Here is a 27,914-nt window from a genome sequence, read left to right on the forward strand (position 1 = left end):
AAGATCTTTAAACTCTGAAACCAACCAGGAAACAAATTTTGCATAAAAATGCTATTTCTTAAAGATAAATATCATTGAATACATGTCCTAAATTACTACCATCTATTTAAATTTACTTCTGTCAAATATGAAAAACGTTTTAGAGTAGTCAGCTGAAACCTAAACACAGAAGCTAATTTTGGGTAAACTAATGCATTTGAATACTTTATATGATCATCACAAAAATCTAATATATATCTTGATTTGGTGATTTAGAATATTAGTACAAGTTCGCACATGTACACACAAAGAGAATGCCAAATAGAATACAGTCATTTCTCTCATCTAACTATGTACGAACCCAAATTAATGAAACAAAAATATAAAAAATTCCACTTAATATTTTTCTTCCCAAAAGGTTGCAAAACTATCTGTAGGTTTAAGTACACTGGAAGAAGTATGAGTTTTAAATTTTTTCATTGTTGAAGACTGGAGGGAAAAGAAAACAAAATAGATGTTAGGTTTGTTCTGATTCAACAACTTCAGGCCACATATTTAAATGTCCTTTTCATCTGAACAAGTTCAGTAAGTTTTTTTTTTTATTAAAAAGCTTTTTTACAGATTCTGCAAAAAAAAAAAAATAAATTGGGTTTAGCAAATTAGTTTACACACTAATTCACACATACAAATTTCTGTTCTAGTCAAAGCTTTGGTTTACTTAAAATTATTCTGGTGAAAAGTAAAAATAAATTAAACCACCCACCACAACTGGACCAACTATTTTCATCTATTTCAACTGTTTCTCAAATTTCACCCTGAAAATAATTACTATGATTTTTCAGAGTAGGCTGTGATGACTTATGTTAAGAAAATTCACTAACTAAAGAAAGTGGTAAACACATGAGTAGAAGCATCTAATAATGGATGAGCTGTCAATAATTTCCCATCACCAATTCTGACGTCTGGTTATATGATGAAAATAATGTCAGCATGGCAGGTGTCCCATTTCAGCTAGTCATAGCAAAGCTAAAAGGAGAGAAGAAATGCTTAGGATCCACTGAAACACCACATCAAGCAATGAGATGTAGATCTGTGGTTAAAAATCTGGCAGTAGACAATTAACCTTAGACAACTATCAGAATAAAATTAGGAAGACACAACAGAATATAAAGGATAGCAAATACATAATCTATAAACCCAAGAGTTGACTAAAATGTCTTCAAATTACACTATTTTTTCCAATTCCAGATAATTAGAATCCCAACTTAATAGATATGTGTGTGTATACATATAAATCATGATATAGACAATAACTGGTACATGAATATACTTCAATTTCTGTTCTAAGAGATACACCCACATTAATGTCTACATGGTCTCCTTCTCTTGCCATCACCCCCCCACCCCCAAAATCTGAGAAACAAAAGACATCCTCTTATAACATTTTTCGAGTCCCAGTAGCTGTTTCAGCTGAATTTTAGGCATCTTACCTGTCTCTCCTTCCCACTTCTTATAATATGGACTTCTTTTAGGCTACTCTAATTCAAACTTTAAACAGTCCTACAGAAGACTAATGTAAAAAAAGTATTTATTTATATAAGACAGGTGTTTATTTATAAAAGACAGGTGTATATTTATAAAAGACAGGTGTTTGATAATTAAATGTAATCTGTGATCTTGTATTGGCTCTTGGATCCGGTAAAAAATGGTCATGAAAGACAGTGGGATAACTGTAAAATCTGAATATAAACTCTATATTACATATTAGGTAACAGTATATCAAACCTGAATTTGCTAATTAAACTGCTGTTACATAACAGAATCTTCTTAGGCAACATATGCTAAAAGTATTTTTAGGTCAAATGGACAGGATATCTGAATCTTATTCTTAAATGGTTCCTAGATAATATGTTAGGATAATAAAGCAAGTAAGACAAAATGTTAATGTTCAATCTCGGTAAGATTGCTGGAGCTTCTTTTTACTCTTGGAATTTTTCTGTAAAACTGAGATTTTTTCAAAATAGAGAATCAAACATTTTCCCTTCTTTTTGGCTAGTAAATAATAGTCTCAGAATCGTCCAGTCTCATAAGATCACTTGTGCTCTTCAGAGCTTCTCCTGTTCTCTAAAAGTAGGCAGTGTTTCCCAGTGGCCTGGCTTGACCCTCTTACCCTACTCTGCTCACTCTTGACAACCTCCGCCTTTCTTAAAGCTCAAACTCTAAAATAATAACGAAACAAATAAATAAATGGTCTTCAATATCTTCTAGCCTTAGCTTCTCTAACAAGCTGTGTGTCTGCAGCTCCAGTTGTTAACGGAGTTTCCACCTTGACTTTCTACCAGCTCACTCAACCAAAAGTAGTTAAAACCAGAATCTCATTATTATTTTCACTTTTCCAAACCAATTCTTTCACTAATACTTTCTAATGGTACCACCATTCCCTCAATTAGATTTGAGACTTTGCAGTCAAATTTGACGGCTTCCCTATGGTATCTCTTGAGTTGTAACATCGTCTAATTCCTACCTTCTGTTAACTATTCTTCCCTCCTCTCCATTGCCTCATTCAGGCCTTCATTATCTTTCTATTACCTTTGGTTTCTGTCCAATCCAGTATCTCTTCTCTGCTGTCTTCAAATGATTTGTGCACCAAATTTAACTGTCCTTATCTCAAATGCTCTTTACTTTCACAGTAGCTCACTGTATTCCCCAAGCTGGAATTCTCCCTTTCCCTCAGGTTTTTCACTCTGTGTGACCAAATTCTACCCACCTTTCAGGTTCCAACTCAAAAGGTCACTTCCTAATGAAGCTTTGACCAATACCTCCAGCTGTACTTTGAGTGACATAAAATGTTTGAATTTTAAATGACAGTTATCACTTTCAGTCATGTGATGATGTTCTTACCTATCTTTTCCCATATCAAGACCCAGTTCATTGGTTTCTCTACTGTGACCACCACTTAATTGCCTCTGACATGGCATTCTTTCCTAAGGGTTTGCTAGTCTTCCATTCCTTAAGCATACACAGCTCTTGGAGGTTTTAAGTAGGCCAGTGTTAACTCACAACCCTGAGATAAAGACCTGTGCAGAGACTTAGGCACCCCTCTTTCCTGTTTTCTGATAATCATGGCCAACAATGACAAAGCAGAAGTAACTCAATTCCAATGCTTTCCTTAACTCTTCTTTCCCATTTAGAACTAAGTGGGGGGAATAAAACTCTACAGAATAGGGATTTTTAAAAGTGGTTTTAAATCTCATTCAAGGTCAACATTGTTGACATAGCCAGGAAGACAGTTATTAATTGTATTAATGTTAATTTATAGTGATGGCAAGACTATTTTGCAGAGATGCATCCACTTGCAGAAAGTAAGCTCAAGCCTCTATTGAAACAACCCCCTGGCTATCCAGGTAAAGTATAAAGAAAGTAGCTTCAAGTTTCCTTTGTATTTTGAATAACTATCCTATTGAAATGAAGTACAGTAGGTCTGTAATCATCTCTTCCTATTTTTTCTAGTTATAAAAAGATTACCTAAAATTATATTAGTTTTTGTGATGGATCTGTAACTTGCTAATCAATACTGTAAAAAGCAGGCAACATCTAGGTATTTTTTACTCTACGTTCTAAAATGAGAAATCTCAACTTTCCTGAATTTACATAGAAGTTCTATCAATTTCTCAATTTCTTCACATGCTTCAGATTGTTTAATTTATAAATGCGATCATCCAATAATAGCTAACACTTCCTGTTTTAATGTCTGAACATTTATCCTTAAGTTTTTTTTAATAAATCTGAGATCCATTCCTAAAAGGTGTCAGGTCACTAAAACTTTGTCCTCTAATTTCATGTCTTTGATTATCCTCTATTGGTTATCCATAACTGAAATAGGTCAAAATGTAATCACATAATAAATCAAGTAAGTACTAAGTACAAATTATTAGAGAATATATTTGGGGGGCTTACAAAATAGTTTGGGTTCATAGGCTCATCTAATAAGTAGAGATTATCTCCTAATAAGGAGAGAATATTTAACTAGTAACAGTCTTCAACAAGTAACTCACTATGGTGATTCTTCATAATTACGTACTGTTAACCCTTTAACAACATGGGTTTGAACTGCACAGGTACAGATAAATAAGGATCTTAATTATCTGTGTTTATCGACACACAGTTGATATATTTAGTTTCATGTGTACAACATAGTATGTGAGTTACATGAATTTTTTAAGGACTTAAATGTATTTTTCTCTTATGATTTTAATAAATTTTTTCCTCTTAATTTGTAAGAAAACAATATATAATACATACAACATACAAAATATGTGTTAATTGACTGTTTATCACTAAAACTTCCCGTCAACAGTAGGCTATATAGGCAGTTAAGTTTTTGGAGAGTCAAAAGTCATACTTGGATTTTCAACTGCACAGGGGGAGGAGGGTGTTAGTGCCCTTAACCCCTGCATTGGCAAATCAACTTTAGTTCAGATCTACAACTGTGCAGAGCCATACAGATGAATATCAAATGTTAGGTGAAAGAAGAGAGACACAAAATAAGGAGCTTACAATATTTTGTGTCTTGATCTGGGTCCTGGTTACACAGGTGCATTCAGTTTAAGCTGTACAAATTATGAATGGTGTACCTTTCTGATACAAATTATACTTCAATAAAAAGATTTTTAAAATGTCTTATTACTGAGCATTCAAAAACTAGATTAGCCAAGCTCTGAAACCTGAGTTTTACCATCTGGGTTAGCAAGTACTGGTGGGTGTTAATGATGTACCCAAGCTTCTTGGAGAATGAATAAAGCAAAACAAATTATCTCATATAAGCAGCTTATTTCTGACCTACTCCTAACTTCAAAAATGAAATCTCAAAGGAACGATGATAGCAAATACCGAATACCTGTTTTCTAACACAAAATACGTGATTTAAACAAGAACTTTTTAAATCGAGTAATTTTTAAACTAGATGCAAACAGATGTAAGTGAATAATCACTATAATAAAAGACTAAACAAGACAATTTAACTGAAATCAGGTATCTAGTAAAAAGACCATAAATTTGGACATTCATTTTAAGTTAACACCCATGTGCACTGCTGCTTTCCTAATTCATTTCTCTTTAAATATTGGTGCTATCCCAAGAAAGGACAAGCCAACTCATGGGGATAGTGCACCTAGCAACTGTTACTCTCCTTTGTTAACTGCGCTGTGCCTTTTCTTCATTAAAGCAGAAATACTGCATGTGTTTATCAATGAAGTTTAAATCCTGAAAAGTTATCCAATTTCTTCCTTTGGTCTACCTGGCAAAACTTTCTTCCTCCCTAGTGCTCCTTTACCTTACTGACCTGATATACACAAGAGGGTAAATGTGTTTGTTATAAATTCTTACCCTCAGCTTTTTTGCAGACAAAGGACTTCCAACAAAAGCCTGTTCCCCAGTGATTAGTAAAATAAGTTTCTAAACTAATTTTGTCAATGTAACAAAGCAATGCCAATAATTAAGTTCAGAACTGTTCTTTAAAGAAGAAAAGTATAAAGTCAAAATTTAAATAAAGTTATTATTCTGAAATGCCAACAAGCTAGAGTATCACTAAGTATCACTATCACTACAATAATCTCCAGAAAGCTAATTACAGAAACTGCATTATTCATTTTAATAAACAGTCAATGCAAACATTCTGCACTTCCTAGGAAAGGTCTGTATTATTTTTAAGCTGTCAGTATCAATTGTCCTTATATTTGGTGATGGTTTTAGTTGATTCCTTGAGTACTCTGCAAATGACAAAAGGGGGGGAAGACAGAACAATGATAGCACCTATGTAAAAAGGAAAGGAAGGCTTGACAGTAGCTTAAAGTTTAGTACAATAACTGAATAAGGCATGGGCTATCAGTGGCAAGAAAATTTCTTTTTTTTTTTTTTTTAAGATTTTTATTTATTTATTTGACAGAGAGAAATCACAAGCAGATGGAGAGGCAGGCAGAGAGAGAGAGAGGGACGCAGGCTCCCTTCTGAACAGAAAGCCTGATGCGGGACTCGATCCCAGGACCCTGAGATCATGACCTGCGCCGAAGGCAGCGGCTTAACCCACTGAGCCACCCAGGCGCCCAAGAAAATTTCTAAATACAGGCAGAGGCAAATGGGTGAAAAGCTTCTCAATTTGGTAATTCGAATTTAAATAAAGAAGGAAACAAAGCGGCCATTAGGGAACTCTGAGTCAGTGTGAGGAAAGGTATATTAATTACTTGTATTTTGATTAAGATACTCTGCTAAAAGAATCCTAGGGAAAAAAAAAAGATTCCAGACTTTCAAGTAAGGTAAAACCAAGATCTTCAGCTATTAAGGTCAGGTTTAATGAAAACTGGCACAGGGCTTAAATTTTAAAGCGGTTTCTAGTGAAAATGAGTTTCAATATTTCATAAACAAGAACCTGAAATATGGTATCTGTCAATACTAATAAGCAATTTTATACCTCAAGCTAAGTAGATAATGTAAGGGATTTACAGTCCCATAAATTCCTGAATAGTTCTGTTTAACAGAATCATCCCTGCAAAATACTTATTTGCCAAATTAGTAAAATTGTTTTAAAAATCTATAATTTATAACTAAAAATATGAACAAGGCAATTTGGTGAAATCTAACACAAAAATGGTCAGGAGAAGTTATATTTACTATTTTTTAAAGTTTAACACACATAAATCTTCAACTCCATCTGCAATGAAAAAGAATGTATACTCCCATAATACTTTATTTGCTAATAGACTTATTAAAAAGTCTACGTATTTGCCAACGGAGGTCATATAGTTAGAACTAATAAAGCTAGCTCACTGCTCTTATAAACTGAAACAATTTTTTTCACGTTTTATTTTATTTAAGTGATCACTACACCCAACATTGGGCTTAAACTCATGACCCCAAGATCAAAACCCACATGCTCCAACTGAGCTAGCCAGGCCCCTCAATTAAAAATTTCATAAGCTAGTTGCAAAGTTAAAAGGAAGCTACTAGTACTGGGTTGGACCTGTCACTTTAGTACCAACGGGCCAACTTATAGTGAAGAATGGCTGATCTAGAATATAAATTCTGATTATAGTTTGGCATTAACATACTACTAACACACTATTAACTTCTTTGGCTCTGGATGACAGGCTTCAAAGAAAAGAACAGAAAATACTTTCAACCCATGAGTAACTACAGATAAAGCAACTTGCCTCATTTTGATACTTTAAATATTTCTGTATCTAAAAAAGAAAACAGGCAAGAAGTATTTAGCTGCAAACAAATGATGAGTAGGCAACTTCTATGGTTGTTTTATAAGGAAACAGAAGAAAACTTTCAATATTAAGTCAAAATTATAAAAAATAAAGCTCACATGTTTCTACATTGTTCTGATGAAAATAACAGCTCTTATTCATATTGATAGCACAGTAGCTTATAAAATTTAGCTATTTGAAATAAGTTACCATATGACTATCACTATTCTTATTACATCTCTAAATAGAATGCTGTTTTTCCTTTTTCTAATGGAAAAGAATAAAGTATAACACAAAGTACTCACCCTGGCTATTATCAGATAAGCCGTTTGAACAAGCATTCATGTTTGCTTCATGCCACAATTTACATTTATGTCTTAATTTACATTGATACAGCTGTACAATTTCAAAATTGAAATTATAAACACTGTACTATAAATTGTAGAACTTCTTGCTCTACAAGTAACTATTTTAAAACATTTTCGGTTAAGGAACATATCACTGAAAAGATACTTTGTTAGAAAATCTCTTTAGAGTGACACACAAACAAATCAAGCCTAAGAATTAAAAGACTGTTACCATTTGTAGGCAATGTAAACCATGTCTTAACATGACATGTACATGCACTTAGCAATACTCTTTTCTAATGAAAGAGATGGAGTTAAGTCCATGAGTAGTATCCAAACTATGCCAGAGGACACAAATGCGTTACCAGGCAGAGTTAAAAGAATCTAACAAAGCTCTGTGTGAATTTTTAAAACAGCATTTGTGTTTGTTCTAGTAATTAAACACAGAATGATGGAGCACTAATAAATATTCAGCAAAATAACTGAACACAGCATATATTACTTAAAATGTGTTAAGCAGAAAGATAAACCAAATTATCTTTTGCTATAAGTGAATGCTTAAGACTTCATTCTATTATTTTAAAAAATTACAAACAAAATTTATATAACATTTCTATGAGAAAAACTGTTTTAGGAGTTTAAAACAGTAATGCAGGCAGGTCTAGGGATTCTAACAAACAAGCTTGATGTTGAAAGTTTCTCAGCAGGATTAAACAATAACTTTCTACTTTGATACCTTGGTCTTATCCCTTTTCCAATTTCTTAATATAAAGTGACATTTCGTTTTGAGTTACTAAGGCATTCACAGAGAAATCATATAAAATAGGACAAAAGTAAACTAACTATAGTTAATTTTATAGAATATATTTTTATATTAAAATATACAAGAGTAAGTGGATATTCCATATAACAAGATTTAATAGAATACATAAGTCCTTCCAGAAAGTAAATATACTTAAAAGTGAAGTGAAAAATAAAGTGTATTTATATTCTATTTAAAATATAGATTGCTCTTTTGGTTTATTTTGCTGCTTTGTCCCATGCTAGATACCATGTGATCTCCCCCCCCCCAAATGACACATAAAGTTTAGGTTTAATGATGAGAAACCAGTACAGAGCAAAGCAATTCATGCATACACTTTTGCATGTATGCATTCCATATGTTAAGTATTCATACCTATCCCAGAGGTTCTTTGATTCCTGAAACGTGTTCAAATGGAACGCTTGGTAGAAAGCAGTTGAAGGATTCCTGTGAGATCCAAGAATCAAATGGAAATGAGATTGAGAAAGTACAGTGAAATCACTACTTTTCAAAAAAAGATGGAAGATTTTAGATTTGTAATAAAGTGTAACGACTTTAATAAAAAGAAAAAAATACAACATAAGCTTGCTTTAAACATTTTGAAAGAAATTAAAAAACTGGATGAAATCCAGCAGACCCTGACAACAATTCAGGATCACAGTTCTAAAAGGGGTAATACGGGTAATACGGTAATACATCCAATTATGTATGTGCGCATATGTTTAAACACATATGAATGTGACCAATTCACAGCCTAATCAACACTACTCTATATGAGATGCCTTTATAAGTTTCTCAACATTTAGCAGTTTAGCAAAGCTGTTCCCAGGTACAGGATTCATGTAAAATAAATTAAGCTACACCTTCATAATATAAATTTTTTTTAAAAAAGATTTTATTTATTTAGTTGACAGAGAGAGACACAGCGAGAGAGAGAGAACACAAGCACAGGGAGTAGGAGAGGGAGAAGCAGGCCTCCCGCTGAGCAGAGAGCCCTATGTGCAGGGCTCAATGGGACCATGACCTGAGCGGAAGGCAGATGCCAAACAACTGAGCTGCCCAATCACCCATAACATAAAAATTCTTAACAGGATCTATTTGATAGAGTTTGATAATGAACAACTGAGTCCTTTTCTGGGCTGGACTGGACATGATTTCTACCTTTATAATCCATTTATTTATGTGTGGTTTCTCTGGATTAGGGTAAAACATGGTGCAGCAATTACATGGCAGCTTTCAAATTTCTTACATTAGTGTAGTGGGCCTTTAAGAGGTAAGAGCTCCCACACCTTAATCACCATCCATTTCTACCATTCCCTGGAGATATGTTCCCTAGGGCTATCTATAACCATAGAATCTTAACTGATGGGCTTGATGGGCTCATCCTGGCAAGCTCCCAGCCTACATGATTCACCTCACATCTCTGGAGTGGTTTCTTAGGGGACTATTTAAACTTATGACAAATCTACTAATAGCTCCCCCTCTACCTCAGATTTTCCCATAGTTTCCCCAACCCCAACATGTATATTAGGGAGCTAGCAAAAACTTGTCACATTACCTCTAAAATCCTTGACCCATGCTGTAGCAGAATAACAGCAAGCTAAGAACATTAAATACTTATTATATACCAGACCCAATTCTGAGTGTTTTACATTTATTAACACAATTCTACAACAACCCTAAGAGGCAGGTATTATTATTATTCCTATCCCACCAATAAGGAAACGGGTCAGACAGAAGTAACTTGATATCACAGAGCTAGTAGGTAACAATCTGGTCCTAGAATTTACGCTCTTAAATCACTATGCTAAACATATAGTGGAGTTTAATTTTAACCTCTCTAGGTCTGTCTCTTTATCAGTTAAATGGTGATATGATTTAGCCTTGTAGGGTGGTTAAGGAACTTAGACTGAATATAAAGCTCTTTGTATATATAGCCAATGGCCAATAAATAATAGCTATTATTTTATTATCAAAATGAAGTTCAAATACAACATGGCAATCCTGAGACCCTCATAAGCACCTTAAGAGAGTCTCTACGGTATTACTAGTACCACAAAAAAATTATTTCCAAATTCTACTGGAATAGCAATTAAATATCAATGATCAATAAGCAAACAAATACTCAACAGAATTCCATGATTTCAAAATTCAGATTAAGACTCAGTCTTAATACCTACTGAATTTTTTAAAAATACGTTTTTTTAAAAGGTATTTTTTGTTTTAACCACTAGGGTACCTCTTAGATGATCCAAAATTAGGAAAGGCAGACAGATGATGTCAGAGTATCACGAAAGCAACTATTTGATTAATTGGCAGTATATATTGGCAGCATATATACTTCTCTTTGTCTGCCCTACCTACTTTAACTCCTTTCTATGCTTTTAACCCTTTCTCTATTTTTCTCTAGAGGCTGGGTCCAAAGTAATCAAGCATATTGATTAGATCTGCTAATATCAAGGATTAAGAGGCTGCTAACCACTATTTATTTAACAGCTTATATCCTCTCAAGATACATTTGGCAGGGGCTTTTTTCACTGTACTTGGAATCAGTCTACCAATTTAAATGAAAGTCAACTGAACCAACCGAAGACTTGATTGGCTTTTTTTTTTTTTTTTTAAAACCAGGCTTACCCAGGACCGTCCTATATGGGGACAGGTTTGCTATTCACACAAGTCTGTCTGGATTTAAAACAATGACTCAAAGAGGAAAGGAGTATATATGAGACAACAACAAAAGGTAAACCTAGAGGTTATTCTGCAAGTCTGGAATTTAAAATTCATTAAAAAGTACTTATATTTATAAGGATGACATTCTTTAAAAAAAACTTCAGATCCCCCGATTTTGGAATAATACATATCTATATATTTAATTTGAATCAAATTCATATGCCAAATAAATTGGTTTTAAATGAAATCATATGACTTAAGCTATGATGAGATTCCAGCATTTTTACAGCCAGACTCTAAAAATGAAATGTTTCTCATAAGTCAAATGTAGAAGTGAAAAAAGAATGGATCTGCAGTTAGTTGTGTATCTTGGGGCAAAAAAGGAACCTATGAAATAAAATACCATAAATGTACCTAAAGTCTTCAACATGTCAGAACAAATACACTTAGGTTGCAAAAGCTGGCAGTAAATCACTTTCTACATACATTTAAAATGAAGAAACCATATGGAGTAATACAATCTATGTACTCTAGAAAAATTTAAAGAGTCTAGATTCCAAGGATAAACATTTAGACAGACTTAGAAAATATGACACTTTTCATTTCTCTAATACTTCAGCAGGGATGTCTTCCATAAACTTGAGGGATATTTAGCAAATAGCAACAATTAGTCTCAAAATATTGCTTAACAGGCATATATTAAATCTGTAAAAACTAACTGATCAAGAACTTCAAAAGAGCCATTTGTAAATACTAAGGGGCTTGATCATGTTTTGAGATGGCATAAAATTGAGGAAATTGATAGCCCAAGGAAAACAGTTAATAGAGATCATTGCAACCAAGGTCATAAAGAAATACTGAATTTTATGCAACTTTGGTCACAAATTCTGTTCTGCCCAAGAAATAAAATTTGAAACCAGTTTCCTAGTAACATATTTGATGTCAGTGTTAACTATTAATCTAAATATAAAGCCAACAAAGCGCTTCTTAGGGAGACTGAGGCGTGGTTTATTCTGAATTTCAGCCACCAAAGTGAAAGTGCTGTTTTCCCATTTGTGGACATTTTTCAAAATCAATAAACAAAATATATCCTTTTCCTCCTGACTTTATATACTAAATAACCTATCCTATTAATTTCTAAGTACATGAAAGTAGTACATCACAGAGTGACTCAAATATGACATACATCGACCTGCTTTGCTAAGATACTATCTTTGTAGGCTAACTCTAACACAGAGGAAAAACATTCCACACCTCAAAACTAAGCTATGAAAATTGCTGAATGTTAAAGGATGAGGTACATGAGCCCTGAACTCAGCAAATACTTTCTTCCCTTATGTCAAAACTCAACTTCAGCGATCTCTTAATAGAAACCAGGGAAGCACAACAGGCCATCTCCAATATTATTATCTAAGGATTTAAAATGATTAAAAACATCCTTTAGGTAAAGGGTTACAACACAACAGATCAGTAGCCACAGTAGCTTTCCTTCCCCCTATCTTATAGTAAGCAAATTAATAAAATAAAACTCTGGAAATATCCAAGAGTAATGGGTTTGGTATCAGAAGGCCTATGTCTGAATATATGCTGTTACTTAGTAACTATGTGATTCAAACAAGGCCTCAGTTTCCTTAATCCATAAAAAAGGGAGGAACACTTCCTTACAGTTGCTGAAAAACTCAACGAGATTATGCATACAGAAGACCTCACAAAATTAAGCTTGGTTTGTGTTTAATATAGGATTACACTTTCCAAATCATGCTATATAAAAATCAACTTTTAGTAGCGTACCTTAACATATACTCAATTATTTCATCATTATTAAGGTAATATTCAGGCAAACAGAACTTAAACTTAGAGCTGGGCATACCAAACTATTTAGTATATTTCATTGGATAAGAATCCTGACTTCTGGGACTCAGAGCTCTCATAGGATCTCCTTATTACACAACTTTTTCATACGATTTAAATTAAAAATACAATAATCACTGAAAAGCGTACTGAAATGGTCCTAAGATACATACTACTTTAACAATAAAAGCTTCAAGAAACACCTTTAACAGCAACCATAATCTTCTGATTAAAAAAATCACAATTTCTCACCATGACATTTCAGCCATTCACTCTGGTTGCTGTCAAAATTAATCACATCATTTCCCAAAACTGACATCTCTTTCTTCCACAGTGTTACACAAACTGCCATCCTCTTCTACTCAGAAATTCATCCCTTTCTCTTAACAGTGACCTAGCCTAAGTCAGCCTTTTAAGATTCAGTCCAACAGTTAGCTTCAGAAGAATGCACAAGTGATAAAAGGTTGATGCTAAGGACAGAAACTGGGTGGCTGGAGGACAGAAGTGCAGAGAGACTTCCGGTTTACATTCCTGTATATTTAGAACTATATAAACATATTACCTATGCAGATAATAAATTAATTTTAAACAGAAATCAGTCTATTTCCTCCCCATATCATGTCTAACTATGTCCTAAATTGTTCCAACAGTACCTTATATTTTACTCCATCACAGCCTATGATATATATGAAAGCATATATTTGATAATTATCTTCATATAATCTGAGTTCTTGGGAGGGCAGGATAGTCTTTTTTTCTGTATCCCAGTACTTACTATTCAGAGAACATAAAAAAAAGTTGAATGACTGACATACTGTCACTTTAAAGGTTTTCTTGGGTATTCAACCTACTTGATGAGTATCTGCAAGCTTTGTTTTTGTTTTGTTTTTTTTGTCACATGATAGTCTGGTGGCAGAAAGGTTTAAGTTGGCAGCTACCTTATGAAACACGTTTAAATGTATCAAGTCATACACAGGGAATCTTAAAATCTGACCAAGTCTCAAATTCTAACTTTACGAATGACGAATACTGAGATAAGTTAAAAGACTTAACTAAAGAAAGTAAGTGGTAGAAAAGCCAGGATTAGAACCCAACTGCTATATGTTTTACAACATCATGACTTCTCTGAAACACTGTTTTGGCCTGAAACACTGTCCCCCTTCCTGTTATTATATCCATACACCAAGTAATTACACTTTCAGATAAAAACTGAAGACTCTTGGTATGATTTATAGCATGTTAAGGTGGGATCTGGGAAAACAGTTTGTGGACAATGAAATACTAACATTTCTGTAATGTATGTTTGCCATACATATTATATATGGACTGTTTATAAACTACCTGCATACTTCATTTAATACTCTCCAACTGTGCAACACAGGCATTATCCCCATTTTTCATACGGGGAAACAAGGGGCTTAAAGAACTAAATAACCGCCTGAAGGTCAAATGCCTCAGGTATGCAGCACAGTTGGGATTTCAGCCCAGGCTTGTCTAACTCCACTGTCTGTAATGGTCATTCATACTATATGCTAATACATAATTAAGCACACTACTGATTTTATTTGACTGAGAGCCTCCATCTCCTTTTTTGTTTTTGTTTTGTTTTCAAAGGTTAGGTAGACCAAATACGTAGCAAGGATGGGTTTCGGATTAACTTACATAACTACTTAGTAAAACTTAATTCTAACTCTCCCTTAGAAACTAGTTGGTTTTAAACTTTGCTTTAGGTATCCTTCATTCAAAGTTTAAACAATTTTCTTGTTTAATAATGAAGAGGAACTGCCAACATTTCACACACACCAGCATTACTTATAATAAATGACCCATTAATTACAGTTTCTCTTCTATATTTAGTATTCTTTCATCAAATTTTAGTGAAAGCTTATGAACATTATTAAAATTATTGCTCAATGATCTGCAGAATTTTCACATAACCATCACTTACAAATGTGTAACTTAATGAGAGTTCATTCTTTTAAACAATGTTAGTTGTGTATGAAGAAATAAAACTAAACACTGAAATCTAATTTTGGGCTTTAAATTTGAGAGGTGAGTAATGCAGAGAAGCATGGATGAAATTTAATTCACCTAACTTAAAAACACATTAGGAACATACTTTTTAGAAATAAAAGCAGATAATGTATCCTTACTGTTACCAGCCAAATTTGAAATGCATATGTTAAAATATATTAAGAAAGTCACATAATGATATATAGGAAGGATATGAATTGGTTACTGTTCTTAAATCTTTATGGAGGAGTTTTTGCCCTAAACCATGCCAGATTAAGAATGTGACAAATATTGAGTAATTTGGTATGTTCAAGAATTGCCGTGGGAAAAACCCAAATTATACCAATAATTCAGGTATGCACATTCTTTGTGGATACCATAATTTGATTATACTATATTAAAAAAACAGCTTCAAATCACAAGTCCACTTGGTTTATAAAGAACTAATTTAAAGGATTTATTCCAATTCAGGAATTTTGGTGCACATACCCCTTAAATACTGTCAACTATTAAGGTTTTTTCTTAAAAATCTGCTCTTCCCGTTAATAAGAAATTACTCAGGAAACATCATCATTTGGGCCACATTTAACCAGGCAAATCCATTTTTATAAACCCTCTCCTCTTACTCATACTTAAATAGTTCAAGAGTAATGCAATTAAGAAATAAACAGTATCTGTTCAAAAAGTAAATACATACTGGTCTAAAACAATTATTTAAAAAAGGAATTAGATGCCTTTTCTTCACTAGTAATAAGTATTCCTATTCCTTCTGAGACTGTATGCCATGTCATTTCACTCTCTGCTTTTCTGTATTGGTTATCTGCCACCACTCTCTACCTCTCCCCACACTGCCCAACTTCTGCTGTTTTAGGAAAGAAAAGTCAAGATCTTTTTATACTCCCCTATCAACCATTCCTCAGTAAAGAGACTAATTTTGGTTTCTTTACCATCTGATTGTTGGGGGTGCTCTTTGATACTAGAACACTAAAGTGCATGACTACTTCTAATCTCTTCTACTGCACAAAAGGACTGTTAGCAAGTACCAGATCCAGAAATCCAGTGTCACGTTTTACTATTTCCAAATTAGTGCTATTAGAATTCTCCAAGAACAGACTACTATTACCCTTATTCTCAGGAAACAGAAAATACATATACCACAGTATCAGTACTATAAAAAAATGACATCTCAAAAAAGCAATTTAGTTCAAGATACCCTACTTCCCCTACAAGGAAGAAACTGTTACTAACCAGAGTGTGTCTTACCTACACCTACCCACTCTAGAAGCCCTTGTGTTTACTAAAGGTTATCCAATGTTCAGCCTATAGAATTTAGTTCATACATGATTTTGAACAATATATAGGTCATTGTTAATTTAAAAAAAAGTACCATACTGCCTACTGATACACTTCTGAAACATTAATCTTCTTGAAAATCTATGGTAATTTCCTTTACTTAGAGCCATGATTATGACTAAAGTATATTTTTGTAATCAGCATGGCACTCTGATGAATCCATCAACATTAATCTTCTTGAAAATCTATGGTAATTTCCTTTACTTAGAGCCATGGTTATGACTAAAGTATATTTTGGTAATCAGCATGGCACTCTGATGAATCCATCAATTATCAGTTTTTATACTAAATAATAAGGTCACTCATACACAGGATTTCACACTTTGAATTACAAAATCCTTGGTAAGAGTACCTAAGATAATATGTAGTGTTTGATTTAAACGTCAACTGTAAAGCTGGATGGGCAAAATTACCTCCATTATTCAGTATCAATAAGGAAACATAAGCTCATAACACAAAGATTCAACTAAGGAGCTTTCATTTGTAAAGACTAAATGCAGTGAGACTTTTAGCGCTCTCATAAGTACCTATAGATTTTACAATAAAGGTAAGAGTGACAGTTGTCTCTTTATATACATTTACATAATCTCACTTAACTATCAAGTTCAAAAACCTGCACAAGTATGTATGTATATCTGAGATACATATATAGCCATACAAAAAATCTGTGTATTTATAGCACATACCAGGATACACCACTTAAAATTTAACAATTTATAATACATCAACAGTAGACATTAGCAAACTATACAAATAAAACCATTAATAAGATATAAAGACATCTGCCACTAAGGGATCCTTACAATCAGGTTTCCAACAATTTTTTGGTTGTAGCTGACAGTTCACAATTGCAGCCATTCATAACAGTTCCTGGAATGTGGCCTACAAGAGTTCACACTGGTCAGCTATCTGTGGAAAACGATCTGTACTGTGTTCCCTTTCCAAAAGTGCCAGTAATATTTTGTACCTCTCCCCATTTATCAAAAAGGAGTCTGTTAAGTGTATTGGTAATTTAAACAAATTTTGTAACTTTCACCGTAAAAGTGGCTTTTTGTGCACTATATTTTCAACCATTATTATATTCTGTTTACACAAAATCAGTTTGAGAGAATCAACAACTGACTATAAGTCTTTCCAACGAGAAAGGCTAGAATATTTAACTTTACGGCAATTAGTAATGTAACGTCAATAGGCAGTGTTAACTGAACTTGAAAACATTTCCTTGCTTTCTATATATAATCGTCAGCCCTTCTAAAGGTACATTATTAAAATGTATTAATATATAAGTCCTCTTTTTAAAAAATGAGTAAGTCTCAAAATGAAGCTTTGTAAAAGGCAATGGAGCCAAAAACACCACGAGATAGAGTTTTCAATATATCAGACTAAAGAACCTCAATCATTTTTGTTAATCTTCCATTTTCCTTCCTTTTCTCAAAGAACGAGACTATGTTTACTAACATATTAACTTTAAAAAAAAAAAAGCAAACTGTTTACAAAATTTTCGGATCTGAAATTTGTCAAGCTATTCACAAAGTTAAAGTCATAATTACTCAAAACCTCTCACTCCAATGTTTGCATCTAAATGGCTGCAACTAAAATTGTATGTAGATTTTAATTTAAGAAGGCAACCCCAAATCACCGTATTAAAATTATGATTTTTGTTGGTATGGTTTCCTCAAATATAGTTATCTCAGTAATTTAAACATATGCCTAGAAAAACTGTGTTATTTAATTTCAAGCATACAACTTAAAATGCCCTCTTCCACAAAGACTTTCCATTAAAAACAAAACAAAACAAAAAACTATTTCTACTTAATGGATTTATTCCTTCACCAGGTGTGTTGGTCTAGTGACAAAATAGTCAAATGTGTAAGATTACATCTTGAAAACTAGCATGTTAAATTAAAAACCAGTCAATGATTATAACAAAAATTAGAAATGCAACATTGGTAAACAATGCAGATTTTAAAAGACTGGGTGGGGGAGGGAAATACCATATTTAAGATATGACTGCATACACATCAAAACCCCTGCACTGGATTAACTATTGCCAATTGATAAGAACAGATACAGTAGCAGCTGTAGCTCATTCACCTTCCGAAATAAAATCTTAAAATTATTAACATTTTTAATAAAGAGGATGAATAATTGCATCTTTGAGGTCATACCTAAAGAATACATTCCAGAGTTTCCATTTGTCAACATAGCTCTCTGCTTCATGCCACATCATCATATTAAAATTCTGGGGAATTTTATGTGAACTGCATATGCTTTAAACTGAGAGGCATGAAAAGGAGAGAAAAATACAATTTTCATTCATAGATGGGCATGTGTTTTACAAGGGGGGTGTGGTTTGGGAAACCACTCATTTCTTGAGATATGGAGGCAATGTACTTCAGGAACAGAGGCAAGCAAATGGTTATTTACGAACCCATCAGAAAAAACTGGTTTCTGGCAGCTAGAAAAGGGGTGAACAAATAAACTCAATCTGCATTTTAGGTGTGTCCCTATGTGTGAAAAGTGAAATATGGGAGCAGATGTAAAGAGGGATTTTTCTGAATGGCTTGTGGAATCAAATTTTTTTACTTGGTAGTCCCATCCATATAAAATTTCTCAATGACTAGCTAGCTGAGCTCACTTATGGACACGTGGTATTCTCTAAGAGTTCTCAAATGGAAAAAAGACTCCCAACAAGCAAGTCACCTACAAAAAAAGATGAACTTTGAATTACAAAAAGCAGAAAATATGATTTCATGAGTATTTTTCAAACCACAGAAGTATGTAACAAAAATACAAGGCTAGTTGAAACTGAAAAGTTAAGAATGTGAAGGAACTAAGAAGAAACAGAAGAAAAAGTTTTAACAGATCTCATTGTTCTCTATACCAATTACTCTAGAAATCCATAATCTTTAAACATATCTGCAATCAACCTTGCTCAAAATAAAAAAACCCAACAAATAAATGCCTAACTGTAAAGTACCTGAAACCTCTGTAATTTTTAAATGTAATTCTAAAGCTTGTAACAAGTCAGTTTTTAAAAATATGCAATATGTCAAATTTTCCTGTGGTATTTCCTGAAAATCACTTAAAATCCTCACTGAACTATAACCAAACTTCAACTGTTGTAGAATTGGTATGGCAATACACCAATTTTCACTTAAACCATTAAAAAAAGCATCCCTTAAGTAAAGAGGGAGCCAATTGGTGACAACTATTAACACTTTTACTATAAAATTACTCTAAGAACTGTAGCTTTTACTACTGTCAGAGTCTCATTTCATACTTCCCATTCTGTAGTTAAAAAAAAAAAACAACTGATGGAAGATAACATCTTTCCAATATACTTTTTACTTAAAAAAAAAAAAAAAAAAGAAAAGAAAAAAGAAAAAAGAATCGTAAAGTCACCGGGAAGCCTCCTGACCTTCTATGTTCTTATATTTAAAAGGCTGGAGGATGATAGGATCTTCAAAGCCAGACTTGACATTTCACCATTCTCTCTCCAGCCTTTGCAGATACACTGGAGGAGATTCCTTACTTACATGGATCTTTCCCTACTAGAAGACCTCCGGTTTTCCAGAATGGGAAACTTCTAATTTTATGTCTTAGTCTCCAAACTCAAACTGACAAAGTGTTCAAGTGTAACTGTTACCTAAGAAAAGGACACTCCTATGGGGCATAATCTACTAGTTGCCACCTGTAAATCAAGAGAATTAAGCTTAAATCCACTTTTCTGAATGAACAAATGTTGTGTCCTTACCCAGTTGTGCTTTTAAATGAATGTGACAAGACCAATTCTCTCATTACACCTTCACATTAGCAATCTAAAACTATGCCTTTTCAAGAACTGATAAATCAACCTTACTAAACACAAACTAATTTTTATACTTAAAAAACGCTAAGGGACTCAAAGTTAAAAAAAAAAATAAAAGAACTTTCCTTAAGTTGCATTCTAAACTAAAATGTTTGGTCAAGCATTCCTATCAAATATTTTAAGTAAGATTTCCATACCTGTCTTCATCACCATCAACAGGAATAGCTATGCTGAATACAGAGGTGGCCAGACTGTTCATAGGTGTTAACTGAAGGGGGTTTGCCAGGGCATCTGCAACAGGAGGCTTCACAACAGGCTTATTTTCAGCAACGAGAGAAAGTGGTGGTTGAGGTAGGGGTTCTGATTTTCTTCTAGTATCGTCAACTTGCCCGACTGAAGGTTGGGTCTGAGTCTGAAACTGGCTTAGGTCAGACTGTGGTAGACTTGTTGGTGCACTGGGTGTGCCTTGCGCTAAGGGCAGCCCAACATGCTGGATTATGCTGCTGCTCCTGCTGACTGGCGTATGGCTGCTCAGCTGCTGCGGCTGGACCAGAGGCGCGGGTACATTTGGCATAGTAACAGAGGTGGTAGACACACTAGGCACGCTTGGAGCGGGCACGGCTGCAGGCACGTTTGGAACTCCGGGCAGCACGGCGTGGGGGCCGCCAGGCACGGCTGACGGCGCACCACTGCCACCCATCTGCGGCGGAGGCACGGACTGGGGCTGCCCGGTCCCAGGGGGAACCAGGCCCGGCGGCACGGCGCATCCCACAGCAGCCAAGGGCACTCCGGCCGGCTGACCAGGCGCGGCCTGTCCGCCCGGCGCGGGTCCCGGCCCCGGGGCCACAACTTCACTGGGCAAGGAAGACACGCCCATTATCTGCGCCCCCACCGAGGCGGCATTCTGGCCCGTGCCCACTGGAAGGCTGGCAGCCGTGGCAAGGCTCGCTCCGGCGCCGGTGGAGGAGGGCTGCGCGGGGCTAGGTGGCTGCAGGCCGGCCACGTGCTGCGGTAGGTACTCACTCTGACCCGCGGGCTGGACTGGCAGCAAGTGTCCGGGCGGTAGCTGAGGCTGGGGGTACGCGAACGGCTGGGGCTGCTGCGTCGCAGGAGCGCTGACGGCTGGGCCGGGCTGCTGCGGCAGGGCCACGCCGGGCTGCGTCAGGGTTACATTCGTCAGCTGCAACCCCTGTCCGTTGGGCCCCTGCGGGAGGACGCCGGGGCCCGTTCCCTGGGGCTGGCTCGGCTGCGGGGCTGCCATCATTTGCTGCGGCCCGGTCGCGGCTCCCGGGAACGGCGGCACTGGAGCCGCGCTTTGAACCACAGCCCCACCTACGGGCGGCGGTGGCTGTGGCTGTGGCTGCCCAACGCCAAAACTCTGCGGCTGGGCCGGGGCGAGCTGGCTCATTTTCTCCGACGGGGGTAGCTGTGACACAGCAGTCAAGGAACTGTCAGTTCCCGAGTCGGGCCCATGCGCCCCCTGCATGGAGGCCACCACCACCACCACCGACCCTCCGGTGGCGCCCAGGCCGCTGTCCCGTTCCGCAGTCTGGTCGAAAGTATTGCTGTGCCTAATGCAATCCCCGGACCTGGTCAGGACGCTGCTGTCTGAATCCCGCTCATAGTATTCCATACACGTCCATCGGCCGCGGCGGTAGGGCTCCCCGCTCCCGTGGTCCAGCTTGATCACCCGAAAACGGGAACTACAAGTGGTGGGGGGCTGTGATGCGGCTGCGGTCCCTGGCCCGGCAGACGAGCCCGCGACCGGCGGGGCACCAGGTGCCCCGGAGGAGGGGACCGAGGTGGCGGCCGCCACCAGGGTACTGGCCAGCGCCCCAGCCACGCTCCGGGCCGAAACGGCTCCTCCTCCGTTGGCGGGAGCAGCCGCCGCGGCCGCCAGCTGCCCGTCCAGGAGGAGGTTTGGGGAGACGGTCCCGGGAGTCTCCGCATCCCCAACATTGTTCAGCGTCTCTTCCGAGGAGCTGCGCTCGCAGACCTCCTCAGGGCCATAATCCGTAGCCCGAGAAACGTCGAATATCTCGGAGGAGACGTCCTCTGTACGTGACTCGTCCGGGTCGTCCAGGCTCTCAGTGTCCTCGGTGATGCTAGTGGCCACCTGGGCCGTGGTGACACTAGTGATCTGGAAGCAGCTCTTCTTCTTGGCCGGCATCTTGGACATGGTGAGGAAAGCTGGAGCGCAGAGAGGCTCGCCGGCTCCTCTGCAATCTTGCCGGAAACCAGGAAGGGCAGAGCAGGGGCCCCCAAAGACAAAGTCCGAGTCCGCGCTGGGGTCTGAGGCCCGCCGCTGTTAAGAGTCACTGGCTGATCCGGACGCTAGCCGCTCTGTGAGACATCCTCCTCTCCGTTTCCTTCTGAGTCGATCTCTACGGCTCTGCCCCCGTCGCACTCGCGCGGCGGCCCCTCCTTCCTTTTCGCCTCCCGCAGCCGCGGCGCCTCAATTCAATCCCCTCAGCGGCGGCGCGAGCGCGATCCCAGGGGCGGGCCGCCTGCTTTCTCCTCCAGTCTCCGGGGCCGCCGTGGTCAGTCCAGCTCGGCGCTCGGCGCGGTCAGCAGGCCTTGGCTGGGGGTGGGAGTGGGAGGGCGCAGGGGAGGAGGCGGCAGCGGCGTGAGGGGCGGTGCTGCCCCGCTCGGGCTCCTCAGGCCAGTGCCGGCGTCAGCTCTGGGCTCTCGGACGCTGAGGGAAGAGGAAGGAGTGGCGAATCTGGAGCCGGGGATTCCTGATTCAGCCAGGAGCGGCGGGCTGGGGCTGGCTGAAGGTCCGCGAGCGGGCGGCGGAGCTTCGGCGCGGGCGGGCGGCCCCCTCCCCGGCTTTAGCCGGAGCTCAGCCCCAGGGACATGTCGACTGTCTCTGGCGGAAACCCGCTCCGGGGGAGGGGAAGCCGGCTCGGTCCTCCCCTTACAGGGGGAGCCACCCCGCGGGCGGCGGCGGTCTCGGCCTCCCCTCGCGGCTCCTGAGAAGAGTGAGGGGCGGCGGCGGTGGTGGCGGCGGCCGACTGACTGGCCGGCGAGCGGAGGCGCTCCGGCTGTGTGAGGTAGCGGTGGTAGCTTTTTCGGCTCCTCCTCGGTGCGCCCGGTTCGCAGAGCCTGGAGAAACTGAAATTCAAACTGCTGAAGCGGCGGCTGCAGCTCCCTCCCCTCGGCCAAGATGGGGCTGAAATGGCCGCGCCAGGGATGCTGGGAGGAGCAGCAGCCCCGCTGCCGCTGCCGCTGTCGACTAAAATGCCGCCGCTGCCGCAGCCACCGCCAGCGCCGCAGCCGCCGCCGTTCCGTGACGCACCGGCGTCGTGACGTCACCGCCCCGCCCCCTCCGGTTTCCTGCAGTTTCGCGTGGAGGCTTGAGGGGGAGGCGGTGGGAGGGACTAAAGGTTAAAAAAGGGGAGCGTTTTTTTTTTTTTTTAAATTTAAAATTTTTTAATTTAAAATATACGCTGTAGGTCTTTTAGACTTGAAGAGCTGAAGACTCTTAAATTCCAATCCTAGAGAAGCTTACAACCGCGCCAGTCGGTTTTGTTACGAGACGCTGGAAGACTGGATGGAGGTCATGTGCTGTGTCTAATGTTTAGCAAAATCTTACAGAAACAAGGGCGATAGAAGTGGGGGTTAGGGAGATTTAGTCAGGATAAAGAGGGAGACCAACGGAGGAAGCGAATCACTTAAAAAAGGTCTTCTGGAAATAAATGTTGACCACTGTAGTAAGAGGAGTGAAATGTTGAGAGAAATGGGGATGATTAACCAAGAATAGCAAGCCAGATTGAATCAGAAAACTGATCTTTCAGCCAGAAATTCTGTCTCCAACAATGGCATCAGGAGATGGTTACTTGCCCAGGGTGAGGTCAGTTTAAAAAAAGATTAGGGCTTACCAACATATCCCTAATTTTCCTGAGTTTTGCTGTGATTTCAGCATTGAAGAGTTCACTTGAACTCTTCAGACTGTTTGTACTTTCAGCACGAAATCAGCTTATGGGCTCCATAAATGTAGAACCAACTGCGTTAAATGGTTATAGTTCTTTCTTTTGTTTATTCTAAAACTCTTAGTTGGATCCAGCCAGAGTGTTACATGGTTTGAATTGGGTCATGAACAACCAGAACAAGTCAGTTCAGAGAGCAGCTATGAAGTACTGGAGATTTTATCATATTTTAGCTACTTTCTGGCGAAAGAAAGTGGTACGGCCATTCTCTTAAACAGTTTTAAAAAAAATGGGGAAGGTGGCTCTTGAACTTTGACACATTAATACATATCTAAGTAAAATGCAAGAAATCTTGCGGGGGGTGGGGATCAAGATTTCATATCACAGCTTTAGCAGTCATTATCGTTATGACTTATATAAATCAGTTAATCATTATACTCAGTTCTCTAATCTCTGAAGAGTAGAAATACTTTTTATACCTAAGGATATTTTGATAATGATAGTTTACAGAAAAAGTTTAGGTCCTTAGTTGTAAATAGCATACAGACACATGGCTTTTAACCATAGTAAAAACCATGTCCTCCAAACCCAAGTGAAGGAGGTCAGGATGTGAAATAAGACCACATAATAACATCCCTGTTTCTTAAGAAGATTGATTGGAGAGAATAAAGGAACAAAGTGTAATATTATGCTGCTATTGTGGCAGAGGTAGCTAATGGAATGTTTCATTTCTAAATCTGTAATTTTGGTAATTGTTAGAGATATTTTCCATTAATAAGATAGATCAACTGGTTAAATCAAATATAAACTTACAAGAGCTCAATTTAACTTCGGATTGATTTACTGTATTAAATGGTGGTCAATTTTGGAAAAATAAGTATGGGATGCCTCCTTGTCTCATTACATTATCTTATTACATAAACTTTTTGATTACTTGTTGTGATTGTCTTTAATCACACAAAGGAAAAATCTAAAGTCATCTGTAAGATGATTTCTCCTTAAAGAACACATTAAGGATTTATTATGAAATGAAAGTAATAATTTAGAAGAGATTAGTAAGGGGCTATACTGTTGGTAAGAATGGGGTTAAAGATGTTAAAAGACATCTTAGCCTAAAATAGATGTATAAAGTTAAAATGTTTTATTTATATGCTTAAGAATTTCTGTGTGAATAAAATAGTTCTTTTGAAGGTAAGCTTTCTAAAAGTCTTAAAGGCCCTAGCTTCTTTTATACATTTGCTGCTTAGAAATATAGAGAATTTATTCCATAAAATTGCTATGAAGAAATGATAAAGATTCTGGTTGTTACAGATAGGTTCGAAAACATTTTATGGAGAAAAGAAAAACATAGAACTGTCATCAGACTACACAGCTATGTAATTCATGGTTGGCCCACAAAGGATTAGAAGCCTCCACATAACTAATTAAAATGTTAGGAAACCAGATGTACCAGTCAGTATATATGCTCTGGGTGTGTGTAGAAAGTTGACAGTAAGTAACATGGTAGCCTAACTCACTGGAACAGGAGAGATCTCTGGAGTCCTTCAAACCTCGAGACCAAGGGTCTTAATGCAATTATCCTGGCTCCATGCTTACACCCAAAAGCCACATGTGGAAATTGTGGAAATCCTTGATTACTGCTCCATAGCACCCAGCTTGACTGTCCTACATCTGGTACTTCCCTCAAAGACTTACTTTAAAGCCATGTATGGAAGATATGTTTAGGAAGAACAATGCGGGGGGGAGAAAAAAACAATTGCAACAACTTAGAAACTAAGGATGGTTTCCACCAATGACCAAGAAAACCAAAACCAAACCAAACAAACACCACAACTACTATAGCAAGATTTCATCTTTTCAGAGTATCGTGCTCCAAATTCTACTAGGTTATTATCTAACCATATCAGTACCAGATGGCAAATTATTTCATAGTCACAAGATCCTGGAATGTGAACTGTAGATACTCAAGAAAACCTTTTTTATTTTTTCAACAAGTACATAATACATTTAAAATAGTAATAGTACATTATCTAAATACTTTGGGATAGAGAAAATAAAACCACATTTATAGGAGAACTTAAGCAACTGCTTAGCTAAGAGAGGTAGTCCTTTAGAGTTAATACCATCAGTCAGTGACATTTATTGAGCCCTCCATGTGTGCATTAAGAATTGCACAGCCTGTATCCTAGCCAACAACTTTTTCTGGGATTTAGAAATAGCTTATGTTTACTTTCTACATTTTTTTTTAATCACTAAATTGTTAGAAAAATACAAAATGGAGGACTAGTTTTCAGGTTCCAAAAAGCATTTGCTGGAAATAAATATCAGTTGTCTAAACAAGTAGTACTTGATTTATTACTATGATTTTCCTGGGGTTCCATTTCTGGAACCATATCTTACTAATAACCCCTTGCAGTGAGGCCATTGCTTAATATTATCTGAAAAGTCAAAAACAAAAACAAAACAACAACAACAAAAGCTGCAGTGAAAGAAGAATAAGCCTAGTGGAATTCCATAAATACTTTTATGAAAGAAAACATAATCTCATTGAAATGCACAATATCTTCATCATTTCAGAGCGAATGATGTGTGTATAATTTTCACATTTAAGAGAAGTTCTATTAGATAGTCTTCTAACATTCAATATACTATGAAACAATAGTGTCTTTTTTAATAGTGATGATTCCCTTGAGTCCCAAAGGTCTTTGAAGTTCAGGCAAAATATAGCAATCCGATGGAAGAAAATGGTGCATTTTGAACTAATAATAAATAGAATGTCCTAGTAAAGTCTGTTTTCTTCTATTATGGTACTTAATTTAGAATCTAAAATATTATGTGGTTCTGAAATCTAGCTTTATACTGCAATGTGATTTCAATAGCAAATCTGTTAGTAATTATATTACCTTTATATATATATATATATATATATTTTAATATATACATGCTTTATATAATATATATAATATATATGTATATTAATCACACACACACATACACTTTGTTTGTGACCAGTTTGGGACAAAATTAAATAAATCTACATTGCCTTTTGGAGAAAACTTGAGATCAAGAGTAGCTTCAGTTTTGTCATAAACTTGTTTTGTGACTGTTGACTAGTCTACTAATCCCTCAATTTCCCATCACTAAAAAGAAGTAGCATTGTGATGATGAGATGTTAAACTCTCAATCCCACTGAGAGAGTAGAAAGAGAAAGATAACACATATGGCAGTGTTTGGTGTCTTTGGAAGAAAGATGGCAACTAATGTGATACTATCGGCAGTAATATTTTCAATGTCATTTGTTAATTAAAAAAGAAAGTTACTTGGGGCACCTTGCTGGCTTAGTGGGGAGAGCATGCAACTCTTGGTCTCAAGGTTATAAGTTTGAGTCCCACGATAGATGTGAGATTACTTAAAAAAAATAAAATAGAGATGCTTGGTTCACTTGGTTAAGTGTCCAACTCTTGGTTTTGGTTCAGTTCATTAACTCCTGGCTCGTGAGTTGGAGCCCTGAGTCTGGCTCTGCCCTCAGAGGGGAGTCTGCTTGAGGATTCTCTCCTTCTGCCCTTCTCCCAGCTCGCACACACACACTTGCTCTCTTTCCCCGTCTCTCTCTCTCTCTCTCGCATGCTCTCTCAAATAAATAAATCTTAAAAAAAAAAAAAATAGAATACAAGTCTTAAAAAAAAGTTACTAGGTATATGTGATTTTATGAAGAACCCATGTTCTTTCATAGATGAGCTAATTATTTAAAGACATTTAATGGGATATCCTTTGGTAAGGTGAATCATCACCCTCTATTCTTCCTTTCTTGTATATGTGAATTTGGTGTAAGCACAGTGTAATTATGTATCGCTTCAAGTGGTAGTATACCTGTAATTTTAAGTTGTAACTTTAACACTCACAAAAGAGCAT

At 37.4% G+C, this 27,914-nt stretch overlaps 1 protein-coding gene across 4 annotated transcripts in view; it reads right to left on the reverse strand.

The window, feature by feature from the left end:
* TSC22D2 (TSC22 domain family member 2) overlaps window positions 1-22,264 on the reverse strand; it is a 48,884-nt gene extending 26,620 nt beyond the window's left edge. For 2 of the 4 annotated variants that reach the window (XR_009351075.1, XM_059163775.1), the window contains exons 1-2: window positions 20,271-22,264; window positions 8,751-8,822 (exon numbers count right to left, since the gene is read on the reverse strand). Coding sequence is in view for 2 of the 4 variants with exons in the window: in XM_059163775.1 (XP_059019758.1) it covers window positions 8,751-8,822; window positions 20,271-22,252 (2,054 nt within the window). In the remaining 2 variants the exon portion in view is untranslated. The remainder of the gene's footprint in view (window positions 1-8,750; window positions 8,823-20,270) is intronic. The other 2 variants (XR_009351076.1, XM_059163776.1) reach the window with 1 other exon arrangement.
* Window positions 22,265-27,914: the final 5,650 nt, after the last annotated feature.

Source organism: Mustela lutreola, chromosome 2, assembly GCF_030435805.1.
Source record: "Mustela lutreola isolate mMusLut2 chromosome 2, mMusLut2.pri, whole genome shotgun sequence".
Classification (NCBI taxonomy): Eukaryota; Metazoa; Chordata; class Mammalia; order Carnivora; family Mustelidae; genus Mustela; species Mustela lutreola.